At 42.2% G+C, this 24397-nt stretch overlaps 1 protein-coding gene across 6 annotated transcripts; it reads right to left on the bottom strand.

The window, feature by feature from the left end:
• Positions 1-4306: 4306 nt before the first annotated feature.
• On the bottom strand, positions 4307-23590 carry Znf613 (zinc finger protein 613). Of its 6 annotated transcripts, none has more exons than XM_047527108.1 (6): positions 22929-23590; positions 18655-18690; positions 16874-17075; positions 13988-14114; positions 13623-13715; positions 4308-10229 (listed from the first exon to the last, which is right to left on the bottom strand). In XM_047527108.1, exons 3-6 carry the CDS (start codon positions 16886-16888, stop codon positions 8542-8544), a joined length of 1923 nt encoding a protein of 640 aa, XP_047383064.1. In that variant the 5' UTR covers positions 16889-17075; positions 18655-18690; positions 22929-23590; the 3' UTR covers positions 4308-8541. The 6 variants fall into 6 exon arrangements, with proteins under 6 accessions (XP_047383062.1, XP_047383064.1, XP_047383065.1 ...); XM_047527109.1 differs by lacking the exon at positions 18655-18690 and having other exon boundaries at positions 22929-23029; positions 23164-23181; XM_047527110.1 differs by lacking the exon at positions 22929-23590 and adding an exon at positions 22730-22894.
• Positions 23591-24397: the final 807 nt, after the last annotated feature.

The following is a 24397-nucleotide window of genomic DNA, read 5'->3' as shown; positions in this document are numbered from 1 at the left end:
ATGTTGGCCGTGGAGTTAGCATAAGTAGCCTTTACGATATTGATGTATGTTCCTACTATCGCTATTTTTCTAGTATTTTGAGCATGAAGGGGTGCTGTATTTTGTCCAATGCTTTCTCTGTGTCATTTGAAATAATCATGATCCTTATCCTTAAGTCTATTGATGTGATGAATTACATTTATTGATTTCCAAATGCTGAACCAAACTTGCATTCCAGGGATGAACCCCATTTGATCGTGGTGCACTATCTTCTTAAAGTTTTTGGATACAGTTTGCCAGGATTTTGTTAAGGATTTTTGCATCTATATTTATCAAAGATATTGTTCTAAAATTTGCTTTCCTTGATGTGTCTTCGTCTGGTTTGGGTATGAGAGTGAGATTAGCTTCATAGAATGAGTTTGGTAGGGTTCCTCCTTTTCTATTTCCTGGAATACTTTGAGGAGTATTGGAATAATTTCTTCTTTGAAGGTCTTGTAGAACTCGGCTGAGAATCCATCTGGTCCTGGGCTTTTCTTGGATGGTAGATTTTTAATGGCTTCTTCTATTTCATTGCTTGATATTGATCTGTTTAAATTGTGTATGTCCCCCTGGTTCAGTTTGGGAGGATCATATGGCTCTAGAAATTTGTCGATGTCTTCGGCATTTTCTATTTTGTTGGAGTATAGATCTTCAAAGTAGCTTCTCATTATGTTATGCATTTGAGTGGTGTCTGCTGTGATATTTCTTTTTTCATCATGAACTTTAGTAATTTGAGTTTTCTCTCTCCTTCTCTTTATAAGTGTGACTGAGGGTTTGTCTATTTTGTTTACTGTTTCCAAGAACCAACTTTTTGTTTTGTCTACTTTTTGAATTGTTTCTTTTGTTTCAATTTCATTGATTTCAGTTCTGATTTTAATTATTTCCTGTCTTCTACTACTTTTGGTGTTGTTCTGTTCTTCTTTTTCTAGGGTGTTGAGATACAATGTTAGGTCATTTAGTTGTTGACTTTTTATTCTTTTCTTGAATGCACTCTATGCAATGAATATTCCTCTTAGTACTGCTTTCATAGTGTCCCAGAGATTATGATTTGTATCGTCATTCTCACTTACCTCTAAGAATTTTTTTTATCTCCTCCCTGATGTTTTCTGTTATCCATGTTTCATTCAATAGCATATTGTTTAGTTTCCAGGTGTTGGAGTAATTTGTTTTTTATTTTGTCATTGATATCTAATTTCATTCCATTATGATCTTATAGAACACAAGGTAGTATCTCTATTTTTTTTTTTTTTTTGCATTTCCTAAGGGTTGCTTTGTGATATAACATATGGTCTGTTTTCAATAAGATTCCATGTGCTGCTGAGAAGAAAGTGTATTCACTCATTGATGGATGGAATATTCTATATAGGTCTGTTAAGTCTGAGTTATTGATTGTGTAACTGAGTTCTATGGTTTCTTCATTCAGTTTTTGTTTGGAAGATCTATCCAGTAGTGACAGCAGTGTGTTAAAGTCACCCAGAATTATTTAGTTGTGGTCTGTTTGATTCCTGGAATTGAGAAGGATTTGTTTGATGTACATGGATGCACTGTTGTTTGGGGAATAAATATTTACTATCATTATGTCTTCCTGATTTATGGTTCCCTTAAGCAGTATGAAATGTCCTTCTTTATCCCTTCTGATTAACTTTGGCTTAAAGTTCACTTTATCTGAAATAAGGATGGAAACCCCTGCTTTTTTACTGAGTCCGTGTGCATGGTAGGTTTTTTTCCCATTCTTTCACCTTTAGTCTGTTGATGTTCTTATCTATGAGTTGAGTCTCTTGAAGGCAGAATTTTGTTGGGTCTTTCTTTTTAATCCAATCTGCCAATCTATATCTTTTGATTGATGACTTTAGGCCATTAATGTTCAGGGTTATTATTGAGATGTGATTTGTATTCCCAGTCATTTGGGCTTATTTTTGGTTTTTAACTTGACTTGGTTTCTCCTTTGACTGGCTCTTCCTTTAAGGTAGTTCTTCCCTTTGCAGATCTACATTGTTGTTTTTCATTTCCTCTTCATGGAATATTTTGCCTATAATATTCTATAGTGCAGGTTATTTCTAAATTCTTTTAACTTTGGTTTATCATGGAAGGATTTTATTTCATCTTCAAATCTGAAGGTTAGTTTTGCTGGGTATAGGATTCTTGGTTGGCAACCATGTTCTTTCAGAGTTTGAAGTATGTTGTTCCAGGCCCTTCTAACTTTTAGGGTCTGGATGAGAAATTTGCTGATATTTGTATTGGTTTCCCCCTATATGTAATCTGATGCTTTTCTCTCGCGGCCTTCAAAATCCTATCTTTACTTTGTATGTTAGGCATTTTCATTATAATGTGCCTTGGTATGGATCTGTTGTGATTTTGTGCATTTGTGTTCTGTAAGCCTCTTGTATTTGATTTTCCATTTCATTCTTCAGGTTTGGAAATTTTTCTGATATTATTTCATTGAATAGGTTGTCCATTCCTTTGGTTTGTATGTCTGTGCCTTCCTCAATCCCAATAATTCTTAAATTTGGTCTTTTCATGATGTCCCATAGTTCTTGGAGATCCTGTGCATGATTTCTTTTACCATCTTCTCTGTTTGGGTGACTTTATTTTCAAGATTAAATATTTTGTCTTCATTGTCTGAGGTTCTGTCTTCCAAGTGGTCTAGTCTGTTGGTGATGCTTTCCATTGAGTTTTTTAAATTTGGTTTATTGTTTTCTTCATTTCAAGGATTTCTGTTTGTTTTTTTAAATCTCTATCTCTTTGTTGAAATGATCTTTTGCTTCCTGCAGTTGCTCTTTCAAGTGCTTATTGGAGTGATCATTCTTTGCCTGCATTTGCTCTCTTATCTCATCCTTTGCTTCATGAATCATCTTAATCATGTATAATCTGAAGTCCTTTCTGACATTTCTTTTACCATACTGTCATTGGAATCTAGATTTGTTTGGATCATTTTCTCCCCTTGTTTTTTCATGTTGTTCATGTATCTTCCCCTCTAGCAGTGCAGATCTGGGGTATTGCAGTTTACCCCCATAGGCTTATAGTGACCCTATAGGTTTCCAAAATCTTTTCTTTAAGGGGGAGCTCAATATTAGCAGTGCCCAGTACAGACAATATACAACCCTAAACCAAATAGCCCCATGAAGATGTTAACAATATTGTCATAATAAACAGAATGAGTTCAATTATTATCTATGGTATAACAAACAGATTTGCAATAAGACCTGCAGTTTCTAATGGAAGACAAAATGATGGGTAGGGGTGTAGGATGTAGATGTTAATGGGATTAGAAAAGAGTATATAGAAGTTCTAGATCGTAGAAAGAGTGAAAGTGTAATCAAAAGAAGTTGGTTTTTAGCATGAGAAAAGGGAGAAAGAGATTCTGAGTAAACAGGCAAACAAAGGGAAAACAGATAAGTAAAGCAATAAAATTAAAATTAAAAATTTTCAAAAAGGAGAAAAAAATAAATCTACACTGTAACAGTCATATAGTATTCAAACCTCCTAGTCTTCAGTAGCCTGATGTATGAGAGGTACCTGCCAATGAGCTTCCAGTCCCCAGCAGGCATCTCAGGATGATATTTGCCCCACCTAAAGATGTGAGATATGCCTTCCAGGATAATCCAAGATGGCCACTCTGGCTTCCAAATGTGTTGGCAAATGGGGAGGTGCAGGTCAGGGTGTGGATGTGTAGGCTGGAGGCCCTGGAGGCAGGGCATAGTCGGATCCTGGAGGCAGGGCATAGTCAGTCAGTCTGGGGGTCCTGGCAGCTGGAAGCAGTCAGTCTGGGGGTCACAGAGGCAGGGAGTGTTTGGTCCAGCTGAGGGGTCCTGGAGATGGGGCTTCGTCAGTCGACCAGGGTCCTGCAGTCCTGGCTGTTGTCTCAAAATGGCGGCAGCCATGTGTAACCAACCTGCAGGTACTGTTGACAGTGGATTTCCAGGCAACCGCAGATAGATGGTGCTCCACTGGTGGCCTGTGGTTGGTCTGCTGGCTGCTGTCGGACAATTGGCAGGTGAACCTCGGGTGTTGGGTGATGGGTAGGTGAAAGGCAGGTGATGGACAGGAAAGAGGCAGGTAAATGGCAGATGGTAGGTGCCAATCAGTGAGCAATCTGCACTCAAAATGTAGTCGATATGCTGGCAGACTGCAGGTGATCGTAGAGGACAAATGGGGTAAACAGCAGGGGATTGATAAGTAGCAAAAACTGCCTCACCGAGAAACAGATATCCTCTGCTTGAAACCCAAGTTATGGAGCGACAAGGAATGCAGTCTCCCTCTAGTCCACCATCTTGGATCTCCAAATATAAATATTTTATGATTAAAGAAACTATGAAATCATGTTCAAAGAGTGCAGTCAGCCAGGCCTGCACAATGACACACACCTGTAGAACCAGGCACTCAGTAACCTACTGAGATGTATCAAAATTATAAATTAAGTAAATAAAAAGGACTAGGGATGTGGCTCAGTGGGTAAAGCAACTCTGGGTTCAATCCCCAGTACCAGGAAAACAAACACACATACATACACACACACACAAATGTCTGGGGAGTTAGCTCCCCAGTGCTTGACGAGCATTAATGAGGCCCTGGATTCAACCACCAGCACCACAGAAGGTAAAATGCAAAGATGAAAGATTGCAGCAAAGAACCAATATTTTAGTCATGCAAATATTACGACTTTTGGTTTGGAAAAGCCCACTAAGGGTAACCACATATTGACTATACTAGTCAGAAAAATAAGTGAATAACTTGTTTGAAAACGTGTATTGAAGAGGCAAGTCAGAATGTCAAGTCTGCAGCATTTTCATTTCAGTGCATCTGTGATAGTTTTGAAATTCGAAATTCGTGATAGTCTACTTCTAAAATTCATTCCTTTTCTTCCATCTGTAGTATCAAGTTAATTTTCATCTTGTTTAGGGGAAAACACCTATTCTCAGTGTCCAACCTCTGACTATCTGTGGACACAGTCTTTATATTTCTAAAGAAAGGAAAGAGGAGAGGCAGCAATCATTTGGGCACTTTGCAGTGCGGCAGTGGACCACACAGATGTCTCTAGAAGCAGATGTGTTTCTGAACCAAATAAGGAACTGAACTTGTTCACATTCTACACGCTGTACCTGAACAGAGGCCACATCTGAACTGGTCCCATTTTAAAGTCCTTAAAACACTAATCCCTCACTCTGCCAGTAACAGCATCCATCCCTTGGTAGAGGGGAAAGCCTAGATCCTGGGGGGGAGAAAAGGCTCATTTTGTCTCTTTGGTTGATTTCTTCTCACTGGTTCCTGGAGGATATAGTCAAAACAACAGTAACAACAAAAAGTGTCTTTGGTAGTTACCTTACCAGTGTGCCATGGTGAGGATGCCAAGCGCTTTACTGTTGTGGCGAGGGCGAACTCGGACCTGAAGAACTGAACCCGACATGCAGCGGCGGTAGACGTGGCCTCAGCACGGCCTTCCCAGCATCCAACCCTGAGCCTCAGCCCCGGGCCCAGGAGCCCAGCAGCCCAGCCCGCAGCTCCCGCCGCCGGAGCGCACAGGCACCGGGGCCAGACAAGGACGCCTCTGCATCACCGCCTCCCTCCGTGCCGCCGGGGTCCCTCGACCACCACAGCCTCGACCACCACAGCCCTGACCGCCGGTCTCGGGCCTTAGCCTCCCCGACACCTCTAACCACTGACCGCCTGGCCCAGCACCAAACCAGACGTCCGTGGCCCTCCGCTCCCAAGCCACGCCCGGGCCTTCCCAACCCCGGTCCCTGCGGCTCCAGCAACGACCCCCCGGAAGCCGCGCCCATAGCACAGGTCCCCGCGGGGGTCCCCCGGAGGCGTCCGAACTAGGGCCGCGCCCTCCCGCACACTTGGCGGCGAGGTCATCCTAGGGCGTGTCCGTTTTCCACTCGGCAAATAGTCTCCTGGGAGAGATCCGCGAGTACTTGGGGGGGCCTCCAGCTTGGACGTGCCCCTGGAGGGCCAGCAAGGTCTGTGCATGGCGGGGTGGCCGATGCGGGGCACAGAGGCAGTGGTCCGAGTGGGCCAAAGCCCCTGACATTTTGCCTGTCTCATCAGGGAATGGAGAGAATCATACAGAGGTCCAACGTAGGGCAGTCGGTGAAGACCAGTGGCCAAGCACAACCAAAGAGCATGTGGTTACTTGGGAGAAGAAAGGGATGAGAAGTCACACGCAATCGGTCATTTACCCTACCACACATGAAGTTGGAAATGGAGCACAGGAAAGTATTAAGCAGTTAATACAGTTTCCCTTTGGGACACGGCAGGCTTCATGTTAGCCATGGCCTGGTGAATGGTGAAGCCAAAAGGGATTTAAGTTGGCACTGCCATTGTCTCACTTTCTCTGGGATGCCAGCCTCTGATGGGAACTCCCCACCTGGTTCTCAAGGGAGGCCTGAGCAGCCCATTCATTCTCCATTCATTCTGGGCCCTGACTGAAGAGCGCCGGGAGTTAGGTGCCCCAACTTGTCACCATGGGAAGTGCAGATTCATGACAGTAAGCGAAGACCAGCTGAAGTGTGGGCTGAGGCGTTTCTCTTTGCTGTTGAGCACCTGTCCTGAATGCAGCTACAGGCTATTACTTTGCACATTTTGTTCACCAGCTAAACTAGTGTCTACAGTAGTGCCTGACATGGGTGCTCCCCAAATATTTGTAAAGGATTATCAAAGCTCCCAGTGTGGGATTCTACTGTGAGGCAATTTTATGTCAAATTCCCACCCCTTCCTTACAAAAAGGACTTTCTAACCTGGATAGTCTTTATTAGATAAAAAATGAACTGAGTATGGGTGACATGTCAAGGGTCCCCTTCTCCAGAGTAAGGAGGAACAAATATAAATCACATTTCTCATTTGCCATGTCACAGAGAAGCCAAAACCTGCGAAATCATGGCAACTCTCTAGGTTGAGACCTCTGGACAAATGATTCGTCTCCAAGATATCCAAATAGTCTTACTTTGACCCATCTCACATACTGCTATCCTGTTTGCATGATTTTTTTATTTTTTAATTGGGCACATCCTGTGACTTGGTGAGAGGTACTAGAATTGGACTCAGGACCTTGTTCATGCAAAACATGTGTCCTACCACTGAGCTACACTCCCAGCCCCTTTATTCTGTGGATTCTATGGTCTGCCCCTTTCATATTATGCCAGATGCAAGTCACAATTAAGATTTTTATTTTTTAAGTTTGTGGGGCAAGTACTAATCCTTAGAATTTCCCCACTAGTGCTTCCTTCCATGACATTTCGATGAGTCAATTAAGTCATTCATGCACCTTCACCTTCCAAATCTACAATTAATCTCTATTTTGTTATGTACTGGGAAAATACAATTATCTATAAAGGAATTTATGCTTCATGTGAGTATAATTGAGTTAATCATCTGTCCTCCAACTCTGTGCATTTTTAACTAGTTAGGCATTTACAACCTGACCACATGCACTGGAAGATAAAATGCTATGTGCACATGACCCAACCAAAAAGAAATGCCCATTCAAAACCACCTAGATGACAGGCATGGTGGCATTGTCTGTAATCCCAGTGACCCAAGGCTGAGGCAGGATTATAAATTCAAAGCCAGCCTTGTGAATTTAGCAAGATCCTCTCTCAAAATGAAAAAGGGTAGGGATGCGGCTCAGTGGTAGAGCATCCTGGGGTGCGATCCCCAGTATAAACACAGCCAGGGCTTTTGTTTCCTTCATCACTGCTATCACCTCATTTCTACAGCAGCACCAGGAAAAGTAAACAGTAAGCATTTTCCTGTGTGGTGTGTTTACCAATGAGACAAACTACAGGGTTAGGATAAGAACTACCTCCAGGGTTCAGAGTGAGGCTAGTTATTCGTGTGGTTCATTCCCTTGGGGTGGTATTTAAATTTTAAACCTATGGAACAGGCTGTATTCCCTTTCTGAATTAAATATGTTGTTTCTTTTTGAAAGACTTCATTTCTTAGAACCAAAAAAAGGTAAGAACTAATCATAATGATCGTGGGTGGAAATAGAAGACATGAACCAGAAAGGGAGATAAGGTGCACTATAACTAACACAGATCACCTCCTTTTAATGAAGAAGTCACTGACATGTTAACTGTTTGATTCAAGGTACACTGTCCTAAAATGCCCTTTATGCATTATCTCTCATGAAATATTAGACTTGAGGTAAAAATCTCCATTCTTCATCTTCACAGGTTTCTTTGCTTCAAGTATGCTTTCACTGAAATGTTTCAGTGTTCAGTTTTATTACTGCTTTCCTCTGGTATGATACAGAACGTACCACTGGCAGCCCTGCCACTTTCACTGCCTTCAAGCGTCTCCCAACTCTTTTTCTCTTGCATGAATTCTGACACCTACAGAGATCTTGCTTTTGGGCAAGGACTTCTCCATGGTCATTATATTTCTACCAACGCTGAACCCACAGATCTGTGATCACCGATAGATTTATTCAACTTGCATTCATACTATTTTTCTCCCTGCATACACTTGTCAGCCATATAATGAGCTATATTTCTCAAGGGTTTTTCTTTAATGTATGATGATTTACTCCTGTTTTTTGTGACATAAAATGTGATGTAACTGATCACTGAAAGCACTACCACATTCACTGCATTTGTAAGATTTCTCTCTGGTGCAAGGTCTAGTCTCTGCTGAGGGTGAACACCTGACATCTGAGTGTCCCACAATGGCTGTACTCTTATCTGCTTGGAACTCACTGTTGCCTAATGAAGTCTGAGTTGCCAAAGACGGCATCTGCATACTCATCATGCTAACAAGACTCTTCTCCTGCATGGGATCACCTGTATGTGATGAGCTGTGACTCTTTGAGAAACTATTTTCCAGCTTGACTGAATCAACCTGTTTCTCCCTTGCATGCAGCATTCCCTTATGATATACAAGGCATGACAGGTGGGAGAACGCTTTCCCACAATCAGAGCACCCATAGGGCCTCTCCCCTGTATGAGTCCTCCGATGTCTATTGAGGCATGACTTATCTCTGAAAGCTTTCCCACAGTCACCGCACCTGTAGGGCTTCTCTCCCGTGTGGATTCTCTGATGGTTAATGAGACCTGACTTGTGTGAGCAGGATTTCCCACACTCAGTACACACAAAGGGAGTCTTTCCTGTGTGGAACCTCTGATGTGAGATCAAGCATGTTTTCTGGCTGAAGCCTTTCCCACAGTCATTGCATACATAGGGTTTCTCCCCAGTGTGAGTACGCCGATGTATAAGGAGATTGCCCTTCTGGATGAAGCCTCTTCCACATTCGTTGCAAGTGTAAGGCTTCTCTCCAGTATGAGTTCGCTGATGGACAGTGAGATTGCCTTTCTGAATAAAGCCTTTTCCACAATCGCTGCATATATAGGATTTCTCCCCTGTATGGGTTTTCAGATGTGCATTGAGCTGTGACTTCCAGCGGAATGCCTTGTCACACTCAGTGCATTCATAGGGCTTCTCTCCTGTATGAGTCCGCTGATGTTCAATGAGCCTGGACTTTCTGGAGAATGCCTTCTCACACAGACTGCATGCGTGAGGTTTTTCTCCTGTATGAACTCGCTGATGATTAATGAGCCGAGACCTCTTGATGAAGCCTTTCCCACAGTCACTGCACACATAGGGTTTCTCTCCTGTGTGAATTTTCTGATGTGCAATGAACTGTGATTTCCAGCGGAATGCTTTGTCACACTCAGCACATTCATACCGTCTCTCTCCTCTGTGAGTTTTCTGATGTTCAGTGAGCCGGGACTTTCTGGAGAAGGCTTTCCCACATATACTGCATCCATGAGGTTTCTCTCCTGTATGCACTCTTTGATGATCAATGAGACGAGACTTCTTGAGGAAGGCCTTCCCACATTCAGTGCATACATGAGGCTTATCTGTCTTTTGGGATATCTGATGTGAACTTGTATTTACAGAATTCCCACATTCGATAAATTTAATTTCAGTATGAAACTGTTCGTGCCTGGCATGGAGGAATGATTTTCCATCTCCATTAACCTCAACAGGACTCTCTACTTCATAGCTTCTGTTACAGTTGACTAAACTTAAATTTGATTTCAGTCTTTTCCTGTGTAAGTCAAATACATCATGATTTTGTCTTAAAGGAAAGTTATTTGTTCTCTGATGAATGATATTCCTGGACGCACTGTATTTATGGCATTGTTCCACTTTCTTCTGACATCTTTGATTTTGCAACTGTACCTGTAGATGATCATCAGTTTTCTTGATTTCTAGGGAAGAAGAGAACAATAAATCATTCTATGAGCATGGAACAGAATAAAACCACTTCACAAACTACTCTGTATAGATTGGTTCTTTATTGACAGCATTGTTATATTAAGTTAAAGAAACTCCAAGTGGATATGTTCATTATCACTTGGATAGGAATAAAACACAACAGTTCAAACAAAAAGAGGTTAAAATGATCAGAGTATAAGCAAGGTTACATCATTCAAAATGAATAAATGTGACTACGAGGCATGCTAAAATAAAAAAATGAAGCCACTGTGAGCACTAGGTCACAGAAATCAGAGGGGTATCTGTTTCACAATAGGGGCAAATTCATATATCCACAAATCCTCATTAAATAAAGACTGTGCCAAGCACTGTGCTAGTGATGTTGATAAAGTAATATATTCCTTATATTCTCTGAGCATACATTCTAGTTAGGGAAAATTAAACAAGGAAACAATGAAACACAGAAAGTAGGAACAAATCATAGAAGTTGGGCTGAGGTAGCAATAGAGAGGGAAGTGGTGGAAATCATGATACAATTTGCAGAAAGAAAAGACAAGGCTCACTCATGATTTCAACATGGGGAGATCAATAATAGGAATTAAGAATCATTCCTAATGGAGTAGCACCCATTTTCCTGAGAAGGGGAATAACACTGAAGTTCTGAATGTGGGGTAATGAAGTATGCACTTTAAAGAAAATCATCTTGAGAAGGATATATAAATCAAGAAAGGTCACAGATGGAAATTCTGTGGAAATCACCAGTATGTAAATATGAAGAAAAGAGGACTGGGCAAGATCAGGTTTGGAAAAACCAGATGAAGGCACAGGAACAAGTTTATGATTGCTGTAACATTTAGAGTTTGAGTTTTGAAAAGTTCACTGAGGGATTCCAAACACTGACTATACTGACAAGGGAAATAAGTAGAGATACACTAAAATCATTAGACCTAAATTAGAATGTTATAAATTCAACGTCCAATTTCAAGAAAACTGGTAAGACTCTTGGTGGTCATTTTATTGTTCTAATATTTCATTCCATAGACTACCATCAAACCAAATCTCCCAAAGCATCAATTTTACATTTAAAAGCAAACTTCTGCAGTAAACACGTCAACTTTTTAGACGGCTGTGACACATTCTCCTTTATCAGTTGAAAAAGAGAAAAAACAGTTATCCCATGGAACTCACATCACGTCATCTTCAGGTGACATGCTGCTGCACTAGGCAGGGAAAAGCTGCCTCTTCTGATCACACTCTGTACTGGTACAAACTGTTCCTCTTTCAGGGTCTCTGATGTAACGATCCCTAAACTCACTTTTTTGGGGGTTTAATGGGGATTGAACCCAGGAGTATTCTGCTACTGAGTCATATCCCCAGTCTTTTTTTTTTTTTTTTCTTTCAAGACAGGGTTTGCTAAGTTGCTGAGACTCACCTTGAACCTGCAATTCTCCTGCCTCAGTCTCTCAAGTTGTCACCATGTCCAGCCCAAACCCACTACTTGGCACTCTCCACACTGTCTTTCAAACTTCTATGTAAATGGCTTAGTTTAAGGGATCCTGAAGGATTACAATTGTGACCCCAGACCAAGGCTTCTGCCAGTTTTGCTTCTATTTTCCTAGGAAATACTGGATGTACTTTATTGTTATACTCCTACCCGCCCACTTAAAAGGAAGACTACAGGACTGGGGTGGAGCTCAACGGTAGAGTGCATACTTAGCATGCATGAGGCCCTAAGTTCAATCCTCAGTACCAAAACAAAAAAAAAAGGGGGGGGAAGGCTATAAATCTGAAACAAACTTAACTAATTCTACCTCAATTACATATAAATATTCACAACAGCCTAAAAATTAAAATTTACCATAACTTTCCCCACTTACCCAGGTTCACGCTCATTTAACTCCCCTTTGAAAACCTTCCAACCTTCATGGGGTTGGGTCAGGCCAATCTCGTGACAGTTCCTCACAAGGCCTTGCATATTTCTAATGTCACATCTTAATTCTTTTACTTTCAGTAAAATGCCAGTGACAGATAAAGATTGTGTACATTTAAGGTATACAATTTGATGTTTGGACATATGTACATGGTGTAAAATGACCACCACGATCCACCTACTTAACAAATCTATTCCTCTACATAAGTACGCAGGCATGTAGTGCCTTCACTCCTTGCCCTTCATCATATTCTTCATTCAAACCCTAGATATATCTCCTAAATGTTGTGCTCTCATTCCCCATTATGGGTTACCAGAAGCTGTCTTCCCTAAATTTCTAATGTATTCCCTATCTTATTGCTTATTTTGACAGTTAACTTCACACAGTCCTGTACTGCAGCAGAAGATGCCTCCAGTTCAACAACTGAACTTCTGTACATTTATTACACTTAGAGCTCTCCTCTATTAAATCATGGAGATTTATCCAGAACATCACTTGACAGAAGAGAAATTTCCATCTCATGTGAATGACCACTATGATTAACTAGGATTTAATTCCATCAGATAATGGTAAGAAAAGGAAAGCTTTAAGGGAAAAATCCCAGTAATATCACTTAAAGAGAAACTAAAACAATGATCAGAAATAACAACTGCACAAGGAAATTAAAGCAAAGCAGGCATAAGGCTCAATGATCATGTTTGGGTTGGGGGAAAAAAAAAAAAACAGGAAGAGGAAATTAAAGAAGGGAGCTGAATAAGTAGGAGTTTCAAGGTTGCTCCACAGTGGCCAGCACTGACTCAAGGAGTGCAGTGGAAATGAGTAAACACTTAGCACTTAGAAGAACATGAAGGGACATATTGACCTGAGAGTCTCCACAGAGAATAAGAGTTTAGGACAATGGAATGGTGGAAATTTTTATAGGCTCAAGAACAAAGCAAAATTTGGGAAACTAAACCTTTGCAGGATCTCAGAATGGGCAAAGAAAAGCTCAGGAGGCAAAGAAGTGCACAGGGACAGACCAGGCTACCCAGGACACAGAAACCCAGATGGGGTGGATGCTAGGAAGGAAAAGCAACATCACCTACAGAGTCAAAAGGGATAATATGAGGACCGCATAGAAACCAAAGATCTCTCCTTGGAGAAAGGTGTGGAAGGTAGAATTCCAAAGTAACAGAAAAAGAAGAAACAGGTAGTGGTATGCTGGTGGGGCAAAAATGGCAAGAACTGAGAATCCTAAAAAGAAACCTAGAAAGAAAAACCAAGACCTAAAGTGATTAAATTCAAGAAAAGATAAAGAGGAGTAGGCTCTAAATATCTTAAAAGAAAATGGTCCTGTGTGGGGAGAAGGGTTAGTGGAGGCTGTTTACGCACCCTCAGGCACTCACATCTGCGACACCTCAGACAGTTAGACTGGGACATCCCGGTCCACCCTCCTTGCAGGTTGCACTCACTCACCTGAACAAATGTGACTGTGGATCTCATCTTCCACTGTCCATGGTTCTCCTCCTAGCAACTTGGAGAGGGCACCTGACTTGCTGGCTTGACACCCTGTTCATGGGAAATGACAGAGTCTTAGGCTCATCCAAATGGGCTGTGATCTGTCAACAGGGGACAAAGTTCTATTTTAGGAAGGATGTAGTTTATATCTGCAAAGCAAAGGCTTTGCTCTCAGAAGGCAGAACAATGCACCCTCTTATCTGGGGCCAGAGAGGGACTGAGACCACCCTTGAGACACCATAGGCCCAGGAAGGCTCTCAGATGCTGAGAAAGGGAAGGCACAGAACGGCACCCTCTGAGCTGCACAGGGCAGCCGTCCTCACCCACTGACACCAAGTTGCTGTAGTTCTCCAACATCACGTCCCGGTACAGGTCCTTCTGAGCAGGGCCCAGGAGCTGCCACTCGTCCCGGGTGAAGACCACAGCCACATCCTCCAGTCTCAGCAATTCCTGAAATAAAAAAATCCTACTTAATATGCAGTCTTTCTCTTTCACTGATATGGAAGGAATGTGAAGGATGCTCTTGTGCTCATTTTCACCACATAACCTGTATCTATATACCCAGGTGTTGTGATTTTTTTTAAAAACATACTGTGAAGGACCAAGGGGCACAGGCTTGTTACCCAGCTACTGGGGAGGCTCAGGCAGCATGAGCAACTTAGGAAGACCCACCTCAAAATAAAATAAAAAGGGCTGGAGATGCAGCTCAGAGGTCCTGGGTTCTATCCCCAGGACCAAACACACACACACAGTAATAGAGGCAAAGGAGAAGTTTCTGTAATAACTAATCATTGAATCTTCTTGCTAATTTTCCTTGTTTTGTTTGAGTAAGTGTCTGACAGGCACTAGATATATTCTAGTGATATTAGGATGAACAAAGCAGATTCCTACATTCACCATGGATCTTCATACTGAATATCAGAATCGACCACAAAGAAGGGGCTGGGGAGATAGCTCAGCTGGTAAAGTGCTTGCCTCGCAAGCACAAGGCCCTGAGTTCGATCCCCAGTACCAAAAAAAAAAAAAAAAAAAAAAAAGAATCGACCACAAAGAAACTCTGGACATTGTAAGAAACGACACATTAAATAAATACATTTTATGTGTTAGGAATAAAAGTATCTTTCCAAAACACATGCAAATAAAAAACACACACCCACCCCTGCCTGGGATAACAGGCCACATACACACCTTTTAAAAACTTTTGTTATCAGATGTGTTAACAGCATACATCAAAGAGATAATTAGTGCACTGAAAGGCAGATCTGAAGAAACTACTTTGGAATGCAGTGTAAGAACAAAATGATGAAATATATAAAAGATTACTAAATATGGAGGACAGATGAGGTCTCGCATTTACCAATTTCATTAGGAAAGAGAAAACAGAATAATGAAAATGTACTATCCAGAGATCTGAGGACTTAAATATACATTATACACATATGCACGCACGCACGCACAAAGAGAGACACACACAGGTACATGAAGTACACACCAATACCCACTGGTTAAAACTGCACCAGGGATTAGGAAAAAAACGTATGAAGGGGAATCTTTTAACCTTTTGGTATACTCATGCACAATTGTAGAATTAATTTTTTAAAAAAGGTAATAAAGGAGTCAGTAGGTAAGGACTAGCTTTAAATGAAAAGAAGTGTGTACTGTCTGGGCTAGGGGCAAGTTTTAAAGCAATCCCTCTGGATCTCATCAACTCAAGCTTTTAACATATAACAATACCTTCAACTCCCTGTCAAAGATGCACTCAAACATCAGTTTAGCCCCTGTTCATACAGGACCTAAAGGAAGTCACACAATTTTTTCATTTTCCTAGTTCATTTACATTTTATTCCTAGACTGACCCTAACACCCATTAAGGCTGGGTCCAAGGGTGACCTTGCTATAGCCCCATGAACAACTATGTCCTGACTTCTCTGGGCCTCTTCCCAAAGGAGACTTTGGAGAACTGTGCTTGGCATTTATAAGAAAGCTGCAGTTAAAGATATCATCTATCATGCAGGGGTGTGGCTCAGTGGTAGAGCATGCACACAGCAAGCCCAAGGCCCTGGGTTTGGTCCCCAGCACCATCAGGAGAAAAAAAAAAAAAAAAAAAAAAATATATATATATATATATCAATCACATTACTTCTGGAAGGCCTAAGTGCTATGATGTGACACCTCTTACAAACTGATCTGCTTTCTTCTGAGTCAGTGCACATGACCATCGTGATTCTCTGGTTGTGATGACTGTCAGACACTGGACAGAAGGAGCAGCTAAAATAAGTAACAGGACACTCCAGTAACAAATTATGCTTCAGTATTAGTCATTCACTATGAATTCTATTTACTGTTTTTATTCGGAACACTTCTGACACAGTATCAGAACTGTTGGGTGTCCAACAATTCAGCTCAATTCTGACACCAATTTCTTGAGTTGGTGAAGACCCCATCAGTTAAGGGCTGAGTCCCACAAGACTAACCCCATTTCAGATACCCGCTGTAAGCATGGAGTCCCCAGGTTATACAGTTAGTCACACTTCTATGTGACCTGGCTATAAACCTGGGGGTTCCCACAACCCATACTGAGATTCAATGATGCTCTACAACTCGGAACTGAGGAAAGCAATTTACTCACTACTACCAGTTTATTATAAAGGGTAAAACCAAGGAGTAGCCAGATGGGAGGGATGCCCAGGGTAAGTAAGGCATGGGATGTGGGGACTGGGAACATCTGTGTCCTCCCTGGGTACACCACTATGTGTTCACAACCCAGACTCTTAAACCCTGTCATTCAGAGGTTTTTATGCAGGCTGAATTACACAGGTGTGGTTAATTATATCACCGGCCATGGGGGAGTAGACTCAATCTCCAGTACCATTCTCTCCCTAGAGAATGCGGTAAGGCTCAAAGTTTGAGCTTTTAAACAAGGTTTGGTCTTTCTGGTGACCAGTCTCCATCCTGAAGCTATCCAGGATCCACTAAAAGTCACAGTATACTAGAACAAAAGAGGCTTCTATCATCCTATCACACTCAGAAAATTCCAAGGCTTTTCAGAGCTGTGCCAGGACCTGGGGACAAAAACCAAATATCTTTTTTACATACCACAGCTACAAACCACAAATGATCCCACTTTCCCTTGATGCTGAAATTAGGTTTAAAGTCCTCCAGATATCAATCATGCAATGAAGAGAAAATTAAAGCAAACCCAAAGTCACCTGGGCCTTGATCATATTCTTCTGTTATTGGGAGATGGCCAGTAACTTGGGGGGCCGTGTCTTTAGTTCCTTCTCGAACTGCTCTAAATTTCTGGTTAGAAATCTTAGTCTCCAGTCAATGGTGTCTCCACAAATGGCGATACCAGGTCCAGGAACCTCCTCACTTCACCTGATATATCTTGCTCCAGGAGCTACCTGTGTGCTGAAGAGTAAATACATTTGAGCATACATCCCCTCTGGGAACAGAGGCTGGCACTATTGCAAATACTTATTTTGAACTCACTTCTAACCTTTATCTGGGGCCCCAGAACTTGGGAGTCAATACCTGAGTGCAACACCACTATTTTAAATGTATGGGAATGTCTCTCTTCTATGAAATGGAAGAGGGATGACTGAATGAAGATGTAGGAAAAGCAAACTATCAAAACACCAAGAGACTTCTCAGGTCTGTGTTTAGAAAGAGGACATATAGAAGGTGAAGATCTGGAAATTTACTGCTTTAAAAACATGTGCACTCACGTACCTGTGTGAAAGTTCATGTACATCTTGTGCATATGCATACTGTTAAAGATAAACGTACCAAGTAAAACACAGGCGTGATCTTCATTTTTTTATTGTCAACCACTTTATTACACCTTAAACTACAAATCATTATTGCCAATTCCAATATTAACCAAAGGCTTAGGGATTGACTACCTTTCCTAAAAACACACCATGTGTTAAAGCTAGAATCTGAACTCAGCTGCCCATCTCTAAGACTTCAGTTGCCACTGTATTCCCTTGGCTGTGCACCTCTTAAGCCTCTTCTCTCTTCGCAACTACCTTCAGAGAGTTTACACGGCACAAGGTCACATGGTGAATGGCCACTCAGTCAGATACAATTTAAACTTCTAGAATCAGCTCCCTTAACACATGCAATACCTTCTTCCACAAAAACAAGTGGAAAAGTTCATGCCACACACCTGTCCTGGCAGTCATAGGGAATCAGCAGCCTAGAGGCTTTAGGGTCAAATTCTAGAGCTCCAGTGAGAAGCTCACATGGGAACAGCATCAACTTGAGGAGTCACCTTGAGTTCTCCTTCTACCCCACTGGCTAGAAGCAAGATGACAAGTTCCCTGTGACTTTCCTGGATCCTCCAAACCCACAGGGCCTGAACTTACTCATCCTCCAACCCATGACTGCATATTCTCCCCTCCCTCTTTAATCCCAGAAGCCCATCAATGAGGCAGCAGAACTTTCAGACTTGTCTTCTTGGAACACCAATGGAAATGTGCAGAGCCTACATGATGTAAGGCTCTTGAGCAGGAGGTAGTGGGGGCAACGCTTCAGAGGCATCCAGATGTGTACTTTAAATGGTAAAGCTTCCTTTCTCACATCTCCACAGCCTGCATCCAAAAACACTAGAAGTTTCCACTTCATTTTTAACCTTTAAAACTTTTCTGTGGAATATAATCATTTGTTACCTCTAGACGCTGGATCATTCCATTGAAAGGGGGAGTACTGTTCCTGAAAGTACAGATACATATATACACATGGGGAGTCACACAGAAACTTCCACAAACTCTAGAACAACATTCCTAAAAAGGCCATAATCATCACTATGTGAAGAAAACAAAACAACAAAAGAAATCAATAGAAAAACTTTAGGGATGCTAATTCACAATAAGGGGTGGTGGTGCTAGAGAGGAATAGAGTTACATTATATTAGGTAGAGGGAAGTGGAGGAAGGAGAAGGGGTATGGAGGTAGGAAGGAAAGTAGAGTGAAATACACATTATTACCTCAGGTACACGTATGACTGCAGGACCGATGTGATCCTGCAATATGTACAATCAGAAAAATGAGAAATTACACTCCATTTATGTATGATTTATCAAAATGTATAAATGCATTCTACTGTCATGTACAACTAATTAGAGCAAATAAAAAATTAAAAAAAATTTTAAATATATAAAACAAAGCTCATTTGCAGACACAGACACGCTCACATTTAGTAAAACATGCATGATGTAAAATAAGTTCAAGAAAGCAATCACCTCTGGGGAGGGAGGAGAGCATGGACTAGAGGAATCACTGAAGGTACACATGTAGAAGGTTTTTTGTTTTTTTTTTTTTTTTTTAACGGCACCCACAAAAAAAAAAAAAAAAAAAAAAATCATGTGTATCACAGAGGAAAATACCACTGAGTAAAAAATGCCAGAGTAGACCCATTCCTCCACGGACACTTTAAAAAAATCAAGGAAAAACAGAATATAAACACTTTATAAACACAAATACACTTGGTAAATTTTGCCTCAACAAAAAAAAATTCAAACATATCCTACACATGCCCATATGTATGATATAAGTACTTTCTCTAAAGTCAAGAGCAAGGGAAGGATAAGCAGCATCACCATTATTATCTAGAGCTATTCTGGAAATATTACCTAATTAATTATATAAAGAATCAACTAATAATAATCAATATTAGAGGAAAAGGAAGCAAATTATAGGACACTGCCCAATATGACTACACAAGTCAGAGTTTCACAGATTCAACTGAACATATTCAATGTAAGTTTTCAGTCAGATGGAAGATTACAGAGTTTATATCTAAAAAATGATAGAATTCCAAAATACACATCTGTTAATACTAAAGAATGAAACAATTTTGGGAACAGTTTAACAATCTGTAGTGATTAAACAGATTCACTTAAAGAAGTTTTGCAAAGGAAATACTGGCATATGCACATGAAGTTGTTGTAAAATTATTTAGGTCAGCCGGTTACACACGCCTGTAATCCCAGCTACTCAGGAGGCTCAGGTAGGAGGACTGCAAGTTCAAGGACAGCCTCAGCAACCAAGCAAGACCCTATCTCAAGCATAAAAACATATAAATAAACAAAAAGGGCTGGAAGTATAGCTCAGTAGAACACCACTGGGTTCAATCCCCAGTACCACACACATAAAAATTATTTAGGTCTAGTAACAGAGAAGTAATTGAATGAGTAAAGCTATACACCCAATGAAACACTATGCAGCTGTTAAAAATACTAACAACCTAGGGCTGGGGATGGAGCTCAGTAGAAGAGCACCTGTTTAGCATACATAAGGTTCTGGGTTTGATCCCAGCTTACAAACAAAACAAATTTAAAACTCTAGGAGCCTACATGTAATGGAAACTGTCTAGAATAAGCATGTGAAAGGTTGCTCAACAGCATGTCTTTCAGAGAAAGTCAAGAGATACCACTTCACACCACTAGAATGACCCTAATTATAAACTGAAAACAAACTATTGATAAGTATGAAGGAATAGGAACTCTCATACACTGCTGGTGGAAATATTAAATGGTGCAGTCATTTTGGAAAACTGCCTACTAGTTTCTCAAATACTTAAACTGTACTCAAACTATCAACTCTATTCCTAGGATTACATACAAGGGAAATAGAGATATGTTCACACAAAAGTTTACAAAAAAATGTTTACAAAAGCATCCCTTAAAACAGAAAAGAGGAGACAATACAAATATCTACCAGTTGGTGAAGGATTAAACCTGATGGACTATATCTATATGAGAAAATATTATTCAGGTATAAGAACAAATAAAGTACAGACAGTATGCTACATCATGGATGAACCTTAAGAACAGTAGGATTTCTTTAAAAAGCCAGTCACAAAAGACCACATATTTTACAATAGCATTTATATGAAATGTTCAGAATAGGTAAATACATGGAGACTAAAAGTATATTAGTAGGTGCTTAAAGGTGGGGTAGGGAAGGAGGAAAAGGGGAATAGGGAGTTATAGCAAAAAGTTTTGAGGTTTGTTTGGGAAGTGATAAAAATGTTCTAAAATTGGGTCTGAAAATGTAATGTAGTAGTAGAATGCTTACATGGTATGCACAAGGACCTGGGTAAATCACCAGTATTGCAAAAAAAAAAAAAAAAAAAAAGCTCTAAATTAGACTTTGGTGATGGTTCCACATAGGAAACATAATTCAATTTCACATTTTATTTTATTTTTTAATTTTTAGATGTTGATAAGGCCTTTATTTCATTCATTTATTTGTATGTGGTGCTGAGAATCGAACCCAGTGCCTCATACATGCTAGGCAAGGGCTTTACCACTGAGCCACCAGCCCCTCAATTTCACAATTTAAATGGGTGAATTATCGTATGTGAATAGTTAGAAAAAGCTACCAGTAGAACTAGTAATGATTTATGGGGAAAAGTATGAACCTCTACAACTTACTTTGAAATGTCCCCCCAAAACCCCCAATACTTAGTGTTAATGAGGAGAAAGGGTGATACACAAATAGATACATGATAAAAGAAGCAAGAAAACAATAAAATCTAGATGGTAGACACACAGGCATTCAACTATGAAATTCTTCAAACCTTGTTATGTTCAAAATTTTTTAGTGTGTTAGAGGTTGGTAAAGCTTGTACTAATAAGAGTTTAGTAAGGTAATCACAAGCAAAAAACTATTTTTAAACTAATTACTCTTCTATGTAATAGTAAACTAAGAGAGCAAAAAGGTCAAAAGTCACCATTTACAATTGAAAAAAATAAAAAAGATCAGAGGGAGCAAAACGTTGGGGTTAACACAGAATCATAACCTGGTTTTTTTTGTTTTTGTTTTTGTTTTTTTTTTTTTTTTTTTTGCGGTGCTGGGGATTGAACCCAGGGCCTTGTGCTTGCAAAGCAAGCACTCTACCAGCTGAGCTATATCCCAGCCCTCATAACCTGTTTGTTTTTTTTTTTCATGTGTTACGAGGGGATAAACCCACAGCCTCCCACATGCTAGACAAGTGTTCTACCACTGAGCTACATCCCCAGCCCTTTTTATTATTTTTTTTCAATTTTGAGACAGGACCTCACTAAGTTGCCCAGGTTGGCCTTGAACTTGTGATCCTTTTACCTCAGCGCCCCCAATAGTTGGGAGTAGCTAGGATTACAGGCACGTGCCATGACGTCAGTCTCATTACCTAACCTTGAAAATGATAACTTTTAAAATATTAATAACCTATCTAAGTATACGCATACACTTACTGAATCTGGTCCCCATGGCACAGGTTTGCCTCTTGGTGCGTACCATCACAGAACTCTCTTCTGTTTTTGAGAGTGTCTCACCAGGTTGTCTCAAAGTGGTGGGTTGAAGCACTACTCCCACTTCAGCCAACTGAGCAGCTGGGACCATAGGTGTGTATCACCATGTCTGGCTCTATCACTAAACTCTTTAAAAATTAATGTTTAAAACAAAAAGTTATAAAAACTACTTTTAAAACAAAAGTTCATGCCAAGTATATTAACGTTCAGGATATGAAATCAAATAAGTAAAATGAACCACCCGGTGCGGTGTGGCACATGCCTCTGTAATCGCAGAAGCTCAGGAGGCTGAGGCAGGAGGATTGCAAGTTCAAGGCAATTTAGCGAGGTCCTGAGCAACTTAGGGAGACTCTGTCTCGAAATAAAAAATAAAAAGGGCTGGGAATGTTTGCTCAGTGGTTAAGCGGCCCTGGGTTCAATCCCCGGTACCAAAAAAGAAAAAAAAAAAAAAAATTACCAATACCAATACTCCAGCAGTTTGTCTTAATTGTAAACGCGGAGCATAGAAAAATGAAGCCTGAATGTGAAACACGTAACAGTGTCACCAACGCCACCCCTGGGGGCACACTTGGGATGGGCGACTCCCCCGATCTCCCCCATCGCTCTCCTGCTCACCGGGACCGGGGATGCGAGACGCGCGAAGCCGAGGGCCTGTAGCCCTGCGCTGAGGCTCGGGCCTGGGGGGGCGCGGCTCCGCACCCCGACAGAGCACGGGGCTCGGGGGCCTCCCGAGCCCTCCCCCTCAGTCACACCCGGTTAGACCCACCTCTCGCGGCTCCAGTTCTGTCACCCCGCCCCACGGCGAGCCGCAGACACCAAGCCGGGACAGGCCTACTCGCTAACCGCCAGGCTCCCTCAGGACCAGCCCAAAGGCTCCCAGGGTTGTCCCCGCTAACGGCGCCGCCTACGCGACACCTACGGACGATGCGCCCCGGGACCTGTTCTACAACAGAACCCGCACTCACCTGAGTCTCCCCGGAACCCAGCGGACCTTCGGCGAGGTTGCACTTCCGCCAATTTTCCCAGTCCAGGACCCTGCCAGCCTCCGAGCTCGGCCTACGGCGGCCTACAAGGGAGAGTTTGAGAATGTTTTGCCAGCGCGGACACCAAGACTTCCGGCTTGTACGTAGGGGAGGGAATATGTCGGCGCCCACTCAGCCGCGGATGGTGGGGGCATCCATCTTGCAGTACTGGACTTACAGGCGGCAACGCGGCCGTTTTGCCCGTTAGTGAGCACGTCTCTGATCTGTTGAAGCCACCCCATTTCTTGCACTTTCAATCTCGTCCCCCTCCCGGATTTGGCTTTCAGAGGCTCAAGTTCCCATTAGATAAACACGTGGTAAGCTACGGCCAGCTCAGGAACATCAGACCCTGCACAAGGAAGTCGCTGGAAACGGCACAGCGGGCGCGGCCATCTTCCAAGAGAGGTGTCCGTACAGATGGAAAGGCTTCCCTCCGCGAGGAAAAAGAGCAAGCCGACCAGCAGATGAACACCGCAGAACGATTCTGGCCGCGTGGGAAGGACCGGAACACGATTTTGAGGGCAGAAGAGGGTCTGAAGAGGCAACCGCGGTAGAAGGATCCCGGCCTCGGGAAGTGAAGTGAAAACTAGCGTCCTAGAGGAGCCACCTCCTTTCCCTTTGTGGGCGGGGCGTGGTTTCCGTTCAGGAAAGGCGGAGAAGTAGCGAGCCAATGGGGAGAGCGGATCCCGCGGGAGGCGGGGCTTCTCCCCGGGGCTGGAGCGGTTCCCAAGTCCGGAGACGCCAACATCACGTGCCCCACCGAGGCTGAAGGCCGGGAGAGAGTGGTGCGAGGAAGGAAGCCAGACCGCGCCGGGGAGGAGGAGCGGCGGAATAAGGAAAAGGGATCGGAGCGGACCGCGCCGCTGAGCTGACAGCCCTGCGTCGGGGGTCGAGAGAGAAGGAAGGAAAAGGAAAAGCCAATCCTTCTTTATGTTGGATTAGAATTCTAAACCAAACTTACCCGTTAGAGTGTCTCCATGATCTCGCGAGGCCGAAGGTTAAATAAACTTCCCCCTGCTTGGCACACTCGTCCGTAGTCCAGCACTTGTGATCCCGTTTTCGGTGACCGTGATGTGGGTTGGTGACCGTAGAGCGTGCAGCTGACCCCATCATTTGGTGTTCTGGTGCTCTTGCCACCCTAGCTTCTCCAGGGAGAAGAACAAGAGGAGGAAGGTTCAGTTTCAGAATCACTAGTTCACCTTTGCCAGTTATCAGCAATATGGGGGCTGGTCGGAAGACGCCTCAGAAACAATAAATATTGGGGAGTTTGTCATGATTCCCTCTGACTACATGGTACACGCTTCTCCAGTTGTACCTTTCCATTTTATCAGGCGACAGCCCCCAAACTGGTAGTGGGTTTTCAGGAGAGCTGGCATGTTGGAGATGTGTCCCTCAAGTACTAAGCTGGTTAT

The sequence above is a fragment of the Sciurus carolinensis genome, chromosome 16 (assembly GCF_902686445.1).
Source record: "Sciurus carolinensis chromosome 16, mSciCar1.2, whole genome shotgun sequence".
NCBI classification, from domain to species: domain Eukaryota; kingdom Metazoa; phylum Chordata; class Mammalia; order Rodentia; family Sciuridae; genus Sciurus; species Sciurus carolinensis.
The sequence above is the reverse complement of the archived record's forward strand: the minus strand, read 5'-3'. Positions and strand labels throughout refer to the sequence as shown.

Excerpts from the sequence above, each read along its gene's own strand:
- Znf613 (XM_047527106.1), bottom strand. The coding sequence starts at position 23,227 with ATGGGGTGGCTTCAACAGATCAGAGACGTGCTCACTAACGGGCAAAAC. Across the intron at positions 23,030-23,163 it reads AAACGGCCGCGTTGCCGCCT|GCCGCCGTAGGCCGAGCTCG; the intron begins GTAAGTCCAGTA and ends TCTCCCTTGTAG. Across the intron at positions 10,230-13,622 it reads CCACAGTCACATTTGTTCAG|AAATCAAGAAAACTGATGAT; the intron begins GTGAGTGAGTGC and ends CTTCTTCCCTAG.